General features: G+C 37.2%; 1 protein-coding gene across 1 annotated transcript in view; it reads left to right on the top strand.

Moving 5' to 3' along the window:
• The window catches only part of PRTG (protogenin), a 125,561-nt gene that overhangs the window by 95,591 nt on the left and 12,845 nt on the right, over positions 1-17,125 (top strand). Inside the window, exons 12-15 of the mRNA XM_036919421.2 lie at positions 10,707-10,802; positions 11,454-11,640; positions 12,327-12,454; positions 13,608-13,778. Coding sequence (XP_036775316.2) covers positions 10,707-10,802; positions 11,454-11,640; positions 12,327-12,454; positions 13,608-13,778 — 582 coding nt within the window. The remainder of the gene's footprint in view (positions 1-10,706; positions 10,803-11,453; positions 11,641-12,326; positions 12,455-13,607; positions 13,779-17,125) is intronic.

Below are 17,125 nucleotides of genomic sequence, written 5' to 3'. Positions count from 1 at the left end.
AAGCCAAGTACAGTAGCATAAGTCAAGTACTTTGGATGCTTTTAGGGTAAGGATTGCTTTTGATAGAAATATAAACATGATCAAAGGAATTTATTTCATTTTCTTAAGTAAACTTCACTTGCAAGTTTTAAAGCCTCTTAATTGTCCTAGAAGGCTGCACCTCCCCCCACTTTAACACACTTTTTTTGTGTCAGAATTGTAAATTCTTAGAATCAGCAATTCCATTTTATTCACTTTTAAGTTATTTAGGAACATAGATGGGGACCAACCTTATTGGTATTGTCCTCATGAAGCTATCATAAATTTTGGGACAGTTAAGCCACTGCTCTTCTGGTGTTTTCTTTCTCTCCTCTCCAACCCCAAAGGAAATATCGGCCATCAGCATAATTCTATTGGTGGAAGGTGTGGTGGAGGGGCCCTGGTAGCTGTGTTTTCTCATCTTACAAATTTGGACCATTGAGGTGCCTTTCTTCCACCAGGAACCACCAAGGAAAGGAAGTGGCATAAGAAAAGAACATAAAAGGTTAAAAACCACATTTATAGGAGCCCCCAATATCAACTTTAGATTCATTTCTCAGTGCTTGAATGTAAATCAGATTCATTCATGGAATGTTCAAGTCAAATTTGCAACCCCAAATATTTCTCATCCAGATAGCTTCAAGTAATGCATCCATCGAAAGTGAAAAATTCTTGTTAAAAGAAGTCTTGTTAAAAGAAGGCTGATGTGTAAAAATGAAATCACATGATCAAAATATCAGTGAACACAACATAATTGAGAAAGCCTTACACTTCTGGATTTTACAAAGCAATCCCAGGCTTTCGGGGGAAGTTTTAAAAATAGAGACTGTCAATAGGATACACTTACTTTGGTAGGAAACTGATTCTCAAGTGTCACATACAAAGAACTTTCTTCTAAATTATCCTAAACTCAGTAGGAGAGGGGATGTTTATACTGGGAATGAGAGGTGTTATTTGTCTTAAGGCCCTTCAGGGGGGCAGAACAAAAGGGACTGAGCCATTGCAGGTTTAGGCAAATACTCCACCATGAGCTTCCACAGAGAGCTGGTACGTGGAACTCACAGGGAAAGTTGGGACTGCCCATGCCATTTGCCTTTCTATTTTACATTCAAATAAATATTCTGTATCACCACAGAACAGACTTAAAACATTTTGACCCAGTGATCATTTTTTAAAAATTACATTTATAACGCAAAATGAAAAATGTTTATGATTTAACAATCCCTCACAGACATTCAGTTTGTAAACAAAAGAGAAGGAATTTTTAATCTAGGCTCAGAGCACAGTTTTAGTTGAAAACCTCTGCTTTTTAAATCAGCATACTAGCACATTCATGCAAGGTGTTATTTTAGCCATCATCAATTGACTTTTCTAGTTCTGGCCTAATTCTGGTGACAGATGACCAAGAATTCCCTCCCAGGAGAGACCCGCTCCCCTAGTCTTGGTACAGTCTCCCAGGGGGGAACCGCACATGCAGCGTGGGGTAACTTGCAGGCAAATCACGTTGTTCAGATGTGATTTGTGTTTGCATCACTGTGCCAAAGCTTAGCATTTTAAAGCAGTGTTTCACTCTGGCTTCCTTTCCCACCCATCCCCCTTAGCATATTTCCTTCCCCTCTGCTGCTGGACAGGCTTGGGCTGGGCCCGGATTCTGTGTCAGAGGCCATGACCCAGGTGTCACAGCAGCCCAGACCGCTGGCCTCTTCTCTGGATAATTATATGGCGGGTATTGTGTTAGAGGGACAGGCTTGAGGGCAGTGTGGTCAGTGTCTTCAGTCGGACTGCAGGGGAACAGTGGGCCTGAAAAGGCTCACACAAAACCATGAAGCACAAAAGATTAAATTAAAAATGCACCTTTGGCCAGACACTAGGTTTCATCCTTCAGAATTTCACCTGTCTCACTTATTCTGAGAATTTCCTACTTAAGCATTTTCAAACTTCACATAGGCTAATTTTATATCAGCAAACTTTCAGATTGCTACTTGCCTTCTCATATATAATCTATTTGACTATTTTTTAGTGCTTTGAAGATATCTTAATGGTGACGTTTCGTGGCCAACAGAAGCAAAACTTTTCTATAGCGGTCTTTTAAGTAAAGAAAGTGGTGAATAATTTAAAGAAATAAAAATCACGTAATGGTTTTTAAAGTAATGCTTCGTATTTTCTTAAGACATTTTACATAGCATGTTCCATGTCTGGAAATTGAACAAGTGACTGTAAATTTGGTCAGGGGACTGTCCCCAAAGTAGATGTGATTGCGTTATCTTCCTTTGGTCCTAGGAGGATCGTTTTTCTCACCACCTGAGAGGTTTCCATAAAAGGATAGGGAATAAAACTCTAAGTATTAACCAGATTTGAATCTTAGAAATCATGTCAGAAGGGCTAACTCCTGTGAGGTAAAAACTTTCTCATGGTTCTGACATCAGGTTTTCTCCTACTTGGGTCTACCCCTGACCTGCCCACTCTGGCCTGACGCTCTTCACAGCTTCCAGAGCCTCACCAACACGCAGCAGCTGGCGCAAAGACCTGGCTTTCATGACCCACTGTCATCTCTTATTGTCCGTCCATAGCTAAATACTTTGTAAATAATAGTTTTCTATTATGCATTTTCCAGGAAACCAAACTTCTAAAAATGTTAGTTTTACAATGAAGACTCTGTAACGTTTGAATGATGTCCCTCCATCTTACTGTCTGAGTTCATCTCCCAGTCAGAGAATACTTGGTCTTCATAGTGTTTGGGGGAAGGTATGATGTGGGAACTTCCTATGAGGGGTCCTATTAGTTTGTACCTTTTGTATCTTAAAGAAGTGTAAATGTAAGGACAGAACAATGATCAAAATCCAGCAGGATAAATGTTTTTCTCCTTAAAGTTAATGTATTCATTAATGCTTACATTTCTAATTTTCCTGCTGTATATTGGGTTACTACTTTTGTAATCAAATCCTACTGTATATTTGATTAGTTTGAATGTAGCTTAATATTACCCACTTACTTAGGGCCTACTTCAGAGGTGACCTAAAACCTGAAAGTGGGCTAAAAAAGGGGTGTAAGTCACAAAGGCACTCAGTAGGAGAGGAGGAGCAGATGCCATTCTTTAAACTGTGCTGTCTTAAGATGTTCTCACATGTCTTGCTATCTGGCTTCTCAGACATTAGTGATTATAGGATTCCTGGCTTTATGAAATAGGTCCAGAGAACTGGAGCTAAAGGACAACAAAAATGAGTTAAGAAAAAAAAAAAAAACACCCACTCTCTGTTGTGGAAGAATGATAATCAGGGCTCATAAGATGACTTTGAAGCACCAGAAAAGGTTTCAGTTATTTCTAGCATACTAAAGAATAAGACAAGTTTGAAATATATTTTTGGATATTTTATATAGAAAAGTAGTTAATTTTTAAAGGAGAGCTAGTTTGCTTATGTAGAAGTGTCCTTACCTACAAAATAAAAATAATTCTTAATTTATAAGGTGGTTGTAAAGATTTTATGTTAATGTCTATAATGTATGTAGCAGCTTGTTAGCAGATAAAAGATAATACGTTTTCCCCAACAATTCGTTAGAATTTTATTACTACCAATGCAATTCATATTTATTGTAGAACATAATAAAATATAGGAAGCAAAATAACTAAAAATTCTACGATAAGGAGTTGGATGTGACTGGTAACATTTTAGTACATATCAGAAGAAAATGCATTTCATTTCCCTTTATAGCTCTGCCTCCAGTGTCCCACCACTTCCCTGCTACTCCGTGTGCTCTGCTACCTGCAATCCCACCCCTTCCTGAGGACATTACTCTGTTAAAGGACCTAGATACCCGAGGCCATTTTACCCTCGGGGACTTCTCTGCAGCATTGGACACTGGCAACCAATCTTCTCTATTACCTTCCCAGTTTACCTCATGATTCTTTACGACCACTTCCCTTTTCACCTCCCAGGTTTCTAGTCCCTGCTACCTTTTCTCTCCCTTGGTACCCCATCTTCTGCAGAGATGACTGCTGAATGTGCTCCTCCATCCTAACCTCCAGCCCACACCTTTATCATCAGCTCTGGCATCTCTGATTCAGTGTGTCATTGGCTCTGCCAAGCATATCCTCTTCCATGTCTGCTGGGCAGCTGCGGTGGACACTGCAAAGCTTTCTTACTCCTTCCCTCTAATACCTTCTCTCAACAATTTCACTTAGTCAACTATCCTCTGTGTATATGTAACCAAACCCACACAGCTCCTGAATCCAAGATTAAAATCCAGATCCCCTAATTCTCAATCCATCCCTCTCCTCTACATTTATTTACTTGCACTGAAAAGTACCTACTAAGTGCCAAACATTTTTCTAAGCATTTTACAAATGTAAACTCATATAATCCCCATCTTATAGAAGAGAAAACTCCATTCAGACCAGAGTAGTCTGGCTCCAGGGTCGGTCCTTTAGTCACTACACTCACCTGCCCTTCTGCATGGGAGGGAGCAGAGATTAGGAGTCCTGGAGTACTAATAGTAATTATTTTATTTTATTACTATTGATATTTTTAGCAGTATGTTATTATTAATGTTGTTATGCACTGGCACTCTTTTGAGCACTTTACATTAATTTATTTATTCCTCCTCCCAGCAACCTCAAAAAGTAGACACCATTATCAACATCATACCCTTTTTTAAATAGGTAATTTTTCACCAAGGTACAGGGAGGGAAAACAACTTTCCCAAGTTACACAGTGATGTCCAAGCCAGAATTGGAATCCAGGCAGTCTGGGTCTGACTCTCAGCCATTGTGCTAGACTGTCTCTTGGCTCTTAATAGCGCTGAGTCTTCAGGAAAGTTGTCTTCTCATTGTCTCAGCATCCTCCTCTGTAGAGGACAGGTGACAAAAAATAATACCAAGCTCACAGGGTTTTTTTAAGTTCATGTGAAATATTATGTATGTGATGAACACTGATCCAAGCAAGGCAGCCCTTCTCTCTCTTTACTGCTTTGCATTTCATGAAGTCTTTTCTTTAGTGAAAGTTAAACAATAGCCATGTTTGATGCATGCCTGTTTGGAATTGTCCATTCATCGGTTTCACTGGTATCTGAACAGCTCCCTCCTGCTCACCAGCTAAATGAGTGGGTTCATCACTCCTTACAGGCACACAGATGCCACCTAGTGATAGAGAAAGGAAATGCAAGTGACTCAAGTAAAACATCGGAAGAAGGTGTGGGGTTTTTTTGTTGTTGTTCTGTGGTCTGTGGGAACAAGTTGCAATGAAAAATGGGTATATTATACCGAAGTTTTTAGTAGGATACTTAAGATGTTTCATAAATATATAGCTAAAGCACTATTAAATCATTGTTAAATCATATACTGTTAGAATGGAATGGTGTTCTTGATTAGGGCATTTTTTTAAAGACTTGAGCATTTACAGAGTCTCATTTTATTGATCTTGTTCTGAGTTGTAGGCACTGAGGGTAATAAACACCTGATTGTTAAAACAGTATAATTAACAGATTGTATTAACTTGTTGTGTCCACCTGCTTGCTGTTCCCAATGCTAGCCTTTCCGTATTTTCCTTTCGTGAAACAATTTACTGTTCTTCCATTGGGGAGGCAATCTATTCTGTTTTTTTTCAGAAACGTTTATCTTATCACTGTTGCTTTTTTTTGTTATCAGATGTGAGATCATTAGATTAATATGGAAGACATGGGTGAAGGTGGATTTGACACTGAGAGAATTACATGTGACACGGTTGCCAAAACAGCAAGCATTCTTAGTGGCCTTACACACCAACCAGAGCCCCTTAATCATATATACAGACCACACACTTGAGAGCCTCTGCTTGCTCTACAAACCAGGGAATACAAATGAGGACAGAAAATAGTTAAAGCCCTGCTTCAGTATTTGCTAACTTGCTGATATTTTGGATTTGCTGATATTGTGGATTCCAGACTGTGCTTGCATGAACGAACATCCTTGCTGTTCACTTGCCCACAGAGATGATTCCCGAATCTAAATGCTTCATATTTTTGGTAGTTTCTGTTCTCCTAGGCAACTTTACTCACATAATAGCAACACTAATATTGTGTGTTTACTAATTATGGGAACTGTACGAAGTCCTTAATAGGCATGAATTCATTTAATACTGTTAAACTCCCTTTAAAGAAGTTTGTTTTCCAAAAGAAAATAAAAGGGGCTTAGAACACTAAAAAACTTGCTCAAGGCTGTGCAACTAGTAAATAGTACAGAGAACTCATTTACCATTCTGTTGCCTTTGGTAGTTTGGAATTAAAGGCAAGGTTTATGGCTTTCTAATCTTTGAGTCTTTCAAACAATACCTGACTTTTAGTAGGCACTTCATAAATGTTTATTTGATACCTGTGAACTCTTTTTTTGGCCAATCAAACTTGTGGTCTCAGTCCTCCTTACATGAAACAAACTCAAGGAGAAGAGCTGGTGGAGAAAAGATAAAGGGTACAGCGAGAGCAATGTTTCAGGATGGAGATCTTCATTTTTTGGCTGAAGGTTGATTCCCTAATAAAGAAAGACAAGTTAATTTGGCCAGGACCACAATCATAGCAACTTGTGCTGACACTCCAGAGTTATGAATCAAAACATTCAGGTCACATTCACGTCAATTTAATCTGAGTTTTCTTTCCTGACCCTTCGTCCTTATGTACTGCTAACTCCTTAAGCAAATTTAACCATAAATCCAAATACTACCTCTTTGAGCCTTCACACTTGGGACAATTAAGAATTAGCCCCATTGAGGAGTGATTTTTATGTCTCTTGTGTTGAATTTTGAAGGAACTGGGACCACCTCTCTCCCTTCTCTTCACTTCTCTTTCCCTCGCTGGGTGTTGAGAAGGCCTGCACTATTCTTTGTGGCTGCTTTTCCCGACTCTGCTGTTTCCCCCCCTAAGCCACACAGCCTAAGTCTGCTGAGTCTCATGTAACCAAGCACCACATACGTGGCAATGCCTCACTCAAGGATGTTACAGGCCTTGGGAACTTGCTCCCTGTGGCATTTAACAGAGTTGATGCTGGGCCTCTGCATCAGAGGGTCTTTGCAGAACTGTGGAGTTCTAGAACTTAGGCTACTTATGCTGAGGCACATTATTTGTGCACTTAGCCGTATTTAATATATTGGTCCTAAACTCTATTTTTTTTCCTCTGACTTTAATTTTATTTCTGTAGCTGTTCTCTGTTTTCTTTCTTAGATGATAACTCTTATTGCCTGATAATGCTCATCTTAACATTATTTGAGAGCAGTGGTTGCTGGGTCTCCTCTTAAATTTACAAACAGTACATGAAATAAAATTTCTAACAAGGTGATGAACAAGAATGAGCCAGGTTGTTCCAGGGATTCTGGATTAACAAAACAAAGTTTGTATAGATTTTGAGACTGGAGTCATATGTTTTTCTATGGGTTTTTTTGGAGTCATATGTTTTTAAAAGCCTTAAGAGGAGCATGTGGCAAATGCTTAGCCTCCAATATGACACTTCGTATTTTTGAAAATGAGATTCTTCATAAAGCATAAAGGGTAGATCAGTGTGAATAAATGTGATGAATGGTTTTCCTACTCCTTTAAATTATTTTTCTACATGATATGTCCTGTGATTTTATTTTTTTCTACTAAAATAATTTCCTGGTTCTTGTTTTACTTGTTTGTGTGGATAGAAAGGAATCTCGTGCACCTATTGTACTTTGATCTGCCTGCTTGAGGTCTGCCCTTTCCTGACCTCATGTAAACCAGCCGAAGGAGCCCAGCCCTGGGGATGGTTGCCCTCGCTACTTGGATGATTTCCAGATGGGCATCGAAAGAGTTGCTCCTCCTCATGCTGGGCTTGTTGGCGTCCATGCAGAGTGGGAAACAGCCAGGTGCTGGGTGTGTTCAGGAAGCAACTCTGTTCCCTCATCTTCTCAGGACACATAAGCCGCTTCTGTGTGACCAACAGAAAAAGGTTAATTCTGGTTTTAAAATTTAGTGTAAGCGGCTAGTTTTTTAACGAGAAAGAAGGGAAACTGAATCAATTTTAGGGCTAAAAAATAACCACTCCAAAGAAATCAATCTTCATGGAGTGTTGAATGATTGTTTGCACTGTGGAAAAAAGATCACTCTCTGCACCCACATTTACCGTCAAGCCCTCATCAAAATTAGCTTTCTATGGAACTGGCTGTATCCATGTCTGACTTCCTAAGAGTGTGAGTTACTCTGGGCAAACTCTGTCTCATCCTCCCTTTTCTGTATCTCCTAATTCTTGGCATAATACCGCACACTCAGGAGCCTTTCCTGAAGATACTCTTCTGCGCAAAGATAGAATAAAGAAATATGTTTGAAGAATTCGACTGCAGAGAGCCAATAGGATTCCATTTTTATCCATTCAGAGGGTGTGTTTATAACATGGAACTCAGGACTGTTGACCAGTGAATCCCTCCTGGATGAAAGAAGAAAACAGATTCAGATTAAATAGCCACTAAGCTAGACAGAAACCTTCTGAATCTTAGAATTTCAGTGCTGAATGTTGAGAATCAGTTGAGTGTTGAAATCCAAATGAGTCTGTCTGTTTTCTGACAATTATTTTATAAAATGTTTGAAAATATTTCTATTTTAAAATTCATTGTAAGGAGACAAATTTGCTGGGACAAAGGCACATGTATTTGTGTGAATTTGAAGGCCCTGTACTTTGTCATAGAAATGTCTACAAATTCTTGGTTCAGCTTTGTGTGACATTGGATATGCTACTTCACACCTTTGTACCATAGTTTATGAAATGGAAATAACATATAAAATAGATTTTTGTGATATTCAATAAGGTAATGTATCTAAAGAACATTTTTTGTAGGATAGTCATATTATTAGTCTTCCAACCTTCCTAAGTCCTATCTATTTTTCTTCTTGTGGTTTAATTTTGTCAAAACAAATAGAAATAAATGTTTCATATTTTACTAATGCATTTGAATATTAAGTATTAAAATATATCAGTTCAAAAATATTTCTACAAATTACTTTGGCAGGTTTAATAAACTTCACCCTTTATTTTTGGATTTTTAAATGTTTGAATTCTCTCTAGAGTTATTTAAATTTTTGTTCTACATCCTTTCCTCATTGGATATATTTGTTATATTTATTAAGGATGATTGTTTTCCCTTATGAAATGCTGGATTTATTTGTGTGTTTTTTTATTTAGAGAAGTATAATATAGAAATACATTAAAATTATAAATAAAACTACCAAATGATCCAGTAATCCCACATTTGGGTGTATATTGAAAAGGAAATGAAATCAGTATCTCAAAGAGATATGCGCACCACTGTGTTTATTGCAGCACTATTCACAAGACAAGAACACAACCTAAATGTCAGTGGGTAAATGGATACAGTAAATGTGGTGTATATATATGTATATATATATATATACACACACACACACACACACACACACACACACACACAATGGAATGTTATTCAGCCCTATAAAAGAAGGAAATCCTGCTATTTCACATGAATGAACCCAGAGGACATTATGCTAAGTGAAATAAACCAGAAACAGAAAGACAATTACTGTATGATCTCACTCACATATGGACTCTGATAGTAGAAGCAGACAGAGCGTAGGATGGTGATTGCCAGGGTTTGGGGGGTGGAGAAATGGGGAGATGTTGGTCAAAGGTCATAGAGTTTCAGTCATATAAGATGAATAAACTCTGGAAATCTGATATACAGTGTAGTGGCTGCAGTTATCAATACTGTATTGTATACTTGAAATTTACCAAGAGTGTAGATCTTCAATGTTTTCACCACACATATGAAAAAAATGGTAGTAACTGTGAGATGATGGGTATGTTAATTAGCTTGGTGTAGTGATGATTTCACAAGCTATACATAATCAAACATCAAGTTGTATATTTCAAATATATACAACTTTTATTTGTCAACTATAGTAAAGTTGGAAGAAAAAAAATATTTCTGAATAGTGTTTTTTTCCCCTCAGCAAGTACTTTATAGTTAAATGTTATAATGAAGTTATATTTAAATGTATTTGTACCATTAAACCTCTTGAATACCTTCTAAAGTGTGTCATATAAAACATATGACCATTTATTTCCTCAAAGGCCTCAAAATTTTTTTTGCTTTAATATGCGTGGGACGGGCTTTAGTTTGACCACCAGTAGAGGGAGCTCCACCTCACCTTGCTGAAGTTAGTCCTCAACGTCCAAATGTAGGTTTGTGGAAGGGGCTCACATAGAAATAAACTTAATGCACGGTTACTTTTCAAAAACACTAAAGAATGACAGCTGTAATTCTCCCTATCTTTGAGGAGGAAACAATATCCCTTTGCTTTCCATGCTTTTAAGTTAACTACCTTCTTATAACTAAACAAAAAACTTGTGTAGTATATAACCTCTTATAAGTGATCCATCAGGCAAACCAAGGCTTCTAAAATCAAGAATTTGTTTCTGGTCAGTTGAGAGGAGGGGAAGAGTGGTGGTAGTAATATTATTTCTTGAAGTGAGGTTAAGTAAAGTTTTAAATAATTGATAGTCACAATAGCATGTCATTTGAAGATGAAGTCATTGTGTAGGAGAAGGAGAGAAAGAAAAATTTCATTTTACTATTCTGCATTCAGAACGTTTTCAAACCAAAATCTAGAGAGGCTCTAGGACCTCTGCTCATACCTAGAAGGCTGAACTGGATTATTACCTGTTGGTTTCTTTATAGACCCTAGAAGAAAATACCATGTGAGGTTGCTGGCTTACAACAACATAGAAGATGGCTATCAGGCAGACCAAACAGTCAGTACTCCAGGATGCGTGTGTAAGTGAGAGCCAAGGTAGCTCGTTGCCCTAAGTACCGTTCACACTCCGTTTTCTCCTCTTCCTTCCATTACTACTTGGAAGCTTTGGTGGTTTTATTACTTTATATCCTTCATGTTGCCTTACATAGTATCTTGAACAAGTACACATGCTCAGTAAGTATTTAAGTGGGATGTGTTTCATTATAAGAACCTATTTTAGTTTTGCATGCAGAAGACTATTAGAAATTTAACTGGGAAAAATAACCCTGAATACCTACATATAGTGAGGTTTTGTTTTTTTTTTTATCTGCTTTAACCTTGAAGCTAATTATTTCCTTCAATTGCCATTCAGTTTTGTTGCTACTAAGACCTGTTTGGGTTATTGCTACTAAAGAGGAGAAGGTCTAGTTTTAAGTTCACTGCTTCCTGAATGTCTTTGACTTCTCTGTGCTTCTGTTTTGCAATCTAAGCATTAATAATATTTGACTCCTCCGTAACTCACGGAAGAGTTGCTCAGGGTTGAATGCGGTATCTCTAGACCACCATGAACCTTTGGTGGAAGAGAGACCTACAGTCAAATGCTAGGGTGGGGTATTAGGATTTTACCATTTAACTACTTTTTACATTAAGTGTTATCCCATGCAGTAAATTAACATTGTCTTTCTCGATAGCTGTTCGTGACCGCATGGTTCCTCCTCCACCACCACCCCACCATCTCTATGCGAAAGCTAACACCTCATCTTCCATCTTCCTGCACTGGAGGAGGCCTGCGTTCACCTCTGCACAAATAATTAACTACACCATCCGCTGTAACCCTGTCGGCCTGCAGAACGCCTCTTTGGTTCTATACCTTCAAACGTATGTAGCTTCTTTCAGCGATTGTTTTCTTCACTCTCCTTCGCACTCACACTCACTACTAGCCCTCTTGGGCCAGCTTAAGCTTCAGCTGTAAGCATTTGTCTCAGGGCTTATCTTTTAAAGTGGCTGGGGATTTTGCACCTTTACCATATTCAGTGTGAAAACTGTATTTTTTTACTTAAATTCTGTAAATGATTGTTTTTGTTTCCCCAGCCTCATGCAACAAGGTTAGGCAAGAAGCTATTTATTATTACTTTCAGGTGGCTAAACTTCACATGTTTTAAGAAAGAAACCAAAGTTCATTTTTATGCTGGCATCAAAAATATAAAGCTAGTTATTCTGTTTCTTATGCTTGCTGTATTTCTTCTTATTCTTAGGTTATAGTTAGGATGCCCATCACTGCTTTAAAAGGATGGTTTTACTTCTTATATTTCAGAGCAACTCTTTGTATGAAACATTTCTATACTGTTAATTTCCTAGTTTCAGAGAGGCAATTTGTAAGCTTATCTCTATAAGATGTTTTAGGAGTCAAACTCGATTGTTCTTTTAATCTAAAAAAATCATTTTGAAGCCAGTGAGGAGGTAATCAGTAATAATAGTGTGCCCTACCTATATTGACTGGAAATACTGACAATCTTCTAGAAACAATGTGCTACCAGCATTAACAACATCATTACTCATTATAGATCAGACACTTATATGTTGGTTCAAGGTCTAGAACCAAACACCAAATATGAATTTGCTGTTCGATTGCATGTGGACCAGCTTTCCAGTCCCTGGAGCCCTGTTGTCTACCGTTCCACACTTCCAGAAGGTGAAGAGAAAAAAAAGAGCTTCCCTGTGTGTTTTATCTAAATGTTTAAAAATATGTGCCACTTTAAAGATCTACCGTTTGCCACCTTCCAGTTTATGTGTATTTGTTTTGTTTCTTATTATTTTGTATTTTCTTTTCCTTTATTTTGTTTTAAAAAATTCCCTCTCAGTGTATGTACTGCACAAGTAAGTGGGCTTAAATTATCTCTTTAGGGGACACTAATATTCTTTAAATCAGCAACCATGCTGTTTTTAGGGTGCACCTAAATAAAATTAAAGTGAGTGAAGAGTATAGCCTAATGTGAGTGGTAGCTTGAGACTGTGCACAGTGGGTATGATACCTGATTGAGCACCAATTCTGTAACTTAACTATGGTTAAGATATTTCATGTCTCTAGACCTGCATTTCTTTTTCTCTAGAATGAGGGTGAAGGACTAAATGATCTACAAGGACCATTGCAGCTCAACTTTAATTTTGCTGAGAGAAAGCAAAGGACATTTTCAGTGAACATAGGGCTACTTTGCCATATTCCATATGTGGTGTGGTGCCAGAAACCAGCTCTTCACACTTGTAGCTCATATTTAACATGAGGTCAACTAAAATCCCAAGACATCTCTACTTTTTGCAGATAAAAATTATTAGTCTAAAGCCTGCCCTATAAACTCACTGAATTACAACTTTTAGAGAATAACTAAATGATTTAGTCTCAGACAAATTTTCCTCAAAGGCATCCTAGGTCAGGTTAAATATGTGTTCTATACATTTTAGTAAGAAATATAGTTTAGATTCAATACCTAATGGGCAGGGAACTACTGGTGGAACTATAAACCTCTGTAGTTGTCACTTTGGCTGAATAATATGAAGAGCCCTAAATTGTTCATCCCTTTGGCTTAGTAATTCCCCATCTAGAAACCTACCACCTGTTTATATCTTTTTAATGTTTTAAACCAAAATGAAATTAACTCTCGGAAAAATAAGAAAATATATTTAGTGTTATCACTAATGATCTGTAAAAGCTATAATTCTCAGATTTTTTAATAGGGATTTCTAGTTTTTCAAAGTCTTTTCTGTGATTATTAGACTATTAGCCAGGTGTTTGCGTGTTTATGACCATTTTTTCTTAATAACATATTATTTTCTACATGTGTTCACAGCACCAGCAGGCCCACCTGTGGGAGTAAAAGTGACGCTGATAGAGGATGGCACTGCTCTGGTTTCCTGGAAACCCCCCGGTGGCCCAGAGACAGTTGTGACGCGGTATACTATCTTGTATGCATCCAGGAAAGCCTGGATTGCAGGAGAGTGGCAGGTCCTACACCGAGAAGGTAAATACCCTAAGTTACCAGAAAGGATGAAAAGACAGAATATTAATGATAAGGGAACAAAAGAAAAATGTGATCCAGAGTTTGTTTTGAATGTATATTTATGAAGCAACAAATTATTAAGGATTTGGGGTTTTATTCAAAGAACATTGGGAAGTCATCAACATTTTAAGCATGAGCATATGATTTGCATTTCAGAAAAATCAGTCTGACTATTGTGAATAGAAGAGGTTTGGTAGAGGAGTAAGGGTAAGAGTAATGTAGAGACTAGGAAATAATCATAGTGGCACAGGAAAGAGATGATTAACCTGGATTAGGGTGGTGAGGGTTGAAATAGAAAGGAGAGGATGGTTGAAAGATGTTAAAGATGTAAAATTCACAAGATTTGGTAGCTGAAGGAGGGAGGGAGGGTAAGAGAGAGAATTGTTACAGATAATAACTAGATTTCTGGTGGTGAGGTGTCTTGCATTGGAGTGGCAAATACCGCAAGAAGGCCTGGTTTAAGGGAGACCTTTGTACACCCATGGAAGTGGTCCACATGCCAATAAATTAGCCCATATAATAGGGTCCACATAAGTACAGGGAAAAGCCGATTGGAGCTGTGGAACACTGAATTTAATCTTTTAACACCAATTTTTTATTTTTTAGCTGAGAAAAGCTAAAATTCTAAATTCTAAATCTGAATTCTAAAATTTGTAACATTCTTATAATATCAACATTCTAATGATAATATGTTATCATTATATCCTTTAAAAATTTTTGAATCTTTCATTTAGACAGGTCCCACATGTCAGTTTTTAGATGAACCCTCATATAAATAGTAAAATGTCCTTATTTTAGCCCTTTAATTCAGGCATGTATACTGGGAAAAGAACAGTTTGCCAAGCAATGAAAAGCTTAAGAAGGATTTCAAGAAAGAAAATTGTTGGCCATCTACACATTTTAAATACTTTATAATACTAGGTACATCTACACATATTTTACCTTTTAAGGAGAATGTTTACCAATTAAGAGAAAAAACTTTAAAGTCATTTATGTGGATATAATATAAAACTATGCACTTGTAAAATAAACAAATGGTAACTAGCTGGAGTTTTGATAGTCTGTATGTTCCTACTTTTTCATTAAGCAGACACTGCACTAAGTAAATGATTTCCTAGTCTTGAAAGAGACTTGAAAAGTCATAAGTACCTGTCAACAATGCAGTCTTACATTTGTATTGGTTATCTGTTGCTACCTAACAAACCATCTAAAGCTTAGCCATTGTATTTTCTCATAACTCTGTGAGTCAGTGATTTTGGCTGGGATCAGCTGGGTAGTTCTTCTTTTGGTTTCTCCTGAGGTCACTCATGAAGCTGTAATCATCTCACGGTTTCAACAGTGTGGAGAGCTTGAAAACATCAGAGTTCCAACATCAGGGAGAGAGGGAGGAAGCCCCATGTACAAAGATTTGCAGCCTCTACATGCATCACACTTGCTAAGGTCCCCCTGGGCAAAGCAAGTAACTCAAAGCGAGCTCAGAATTAGTGTGGGAGAGGACTGCCCATAGGTATGGATAGATGGAGGCATTATTTATTTTGGACTGTTAGTTTTACAGTCTACCACAACAGTCTTAAAAATGTATAATTCAGTTTTAGTTTATTCCAAAATAATATATTGACACAACATTTGACCAAGTGACTAACCTGCTTTAATGAGATGTTATTCATAAATACTAGTAATTTGATCACATGAGCATATTCTTCCTTTAGCTCTTCATTTGTACCTGCTTAAAAGAAAATGATACTGTGTTTTGGTTCTCTTTAATGTATTCATTTGTCAGTTTCAGACAAGGTTGAGAAAACAGCATTTTGTCTCATTGATGACCCAGTAGTGAAATGGATTATAATTTCAGGTTTTTACATCTATATAAGACTTTCTAACTATATAATTGTGCATGGGAGGAAAAAAAGTATTTTCACCATTATCCTCCTTTTGTGATTTTAAGAAACATTCTTAGTGAAAAGCTCTTGTTTTTTGTTAAATGTAGAGAACCTTTTCATAGCTAATGCTAGTAATTCATAGAATACAAATAAACAATGTAAGTTAAAAAAAATTGAGTTTATTTTTTGAGAGAGAAAAATATAAAGGGCTCGAGTCACCCACTTTTAAACAAAAAGCAAAACATGTAATTATAGAAAAAAATTAAAATAGTCTTTAAGTGTCTAATTATAGCAACTTTTACAAAAAATAAAGGTGTAGAAAAAGATGGGGAAAAAAGAAGAGGGAGAATACCAATATCTATTTCCTATACATCTATTAGTCTTAGGCACATACTATGTTTATGCATATTTGCATGTGCAATTCATATACTTACTGCCAAGTGGAATAAGATTTTTTCCTTAGTTAAAACATTTAGAAAATATTCCCGGTGACCATATGATATTTGTGACTAAAATTATAAATGGCAAAATCGTTGAGCAGAAATGTGATTCAGAATTATGCTGGGTAATTTAAAGCAGATCAGAAATTATAGCCTTTGGCTTCCTGATTCGCAGTTAATCAGCACACACTACTCAATTATTTTAAAATCTAGGAAATGTTCTATAGTAATTCCTGAACTCTGTTCCTCATAGCAAGACTTTCCCAAGATTTAAAGATGCCCCTCCTTCAAAAAGAAAAAGTTCCATGACTAAATCTGAGAAACACCATTTCTTCCCCTTAGAGATTCATATTGGAAACTAAACTCCTTCAATAAAGGAGTCAATTTAACTCAACATTTGCCAAATAAATTGGATTAACAGTAGGAACATATTGATTTATTCAATGAACTCTTATTGAGTGATTACTATGTGACAGACTCTTTTCTAGGTACTGACAGTACCGCAGTGAACAAAACAGTGCCACTGGAGCTTACATCTCAGGTCATACACAAACATATAAATATTCAGGTAGTGTCATAAGTGCTATAAAGAAGGCTACAGTGGGGGAGGAGACCAAGTGATGGAGGTAGCCAGGTCAGTACTTTGGAAGAAATGATGTCTCAGCAGAGCCCAGATCTGGGGGAAGTGCAAAGGCCCCCAGGCAGAAGTGTGCTTGGCACGTTAAGAGGAACAAGCAGGCCAGGGAGGCTAGAGTGAGGCAGTAGAAAATGAGGGGGAAGGTAACTAAGGGCAGATCTTATACGCCAGGCTGTGGACCACAGATTTTATTCTAAGACGGATTGAAGGCATAGGAGACTTTTAATTAGATTTACATATTAAAAGGATTACTCTGGCAGCCTGTTGAAATAGCCGCCTGAAAAACAGATCATAAGGGGGTAAGAGTAAAAGTTTAATATTCAAATGTCCACATGAGTTACTGGGGTTTGG

This window comes from Manis pentadactyla, chromosome 11 (genome assembly GCF_030020395.1).
Source record: "Manis pentadactyla isolate mManPen7 chromosome 11, mManPen7.hap1, whole genome shotgun sequence".
Taxonomy (NCBI): domain Eukaryota; kingdom Metazoa; phylum Chordata; class Mammalia; order Pholidota; family Manidae; genus Manis; species Manis pentadactyla.
This window is presented reverse-complemented; position numbering and strand designations above follow the sequence as displayed.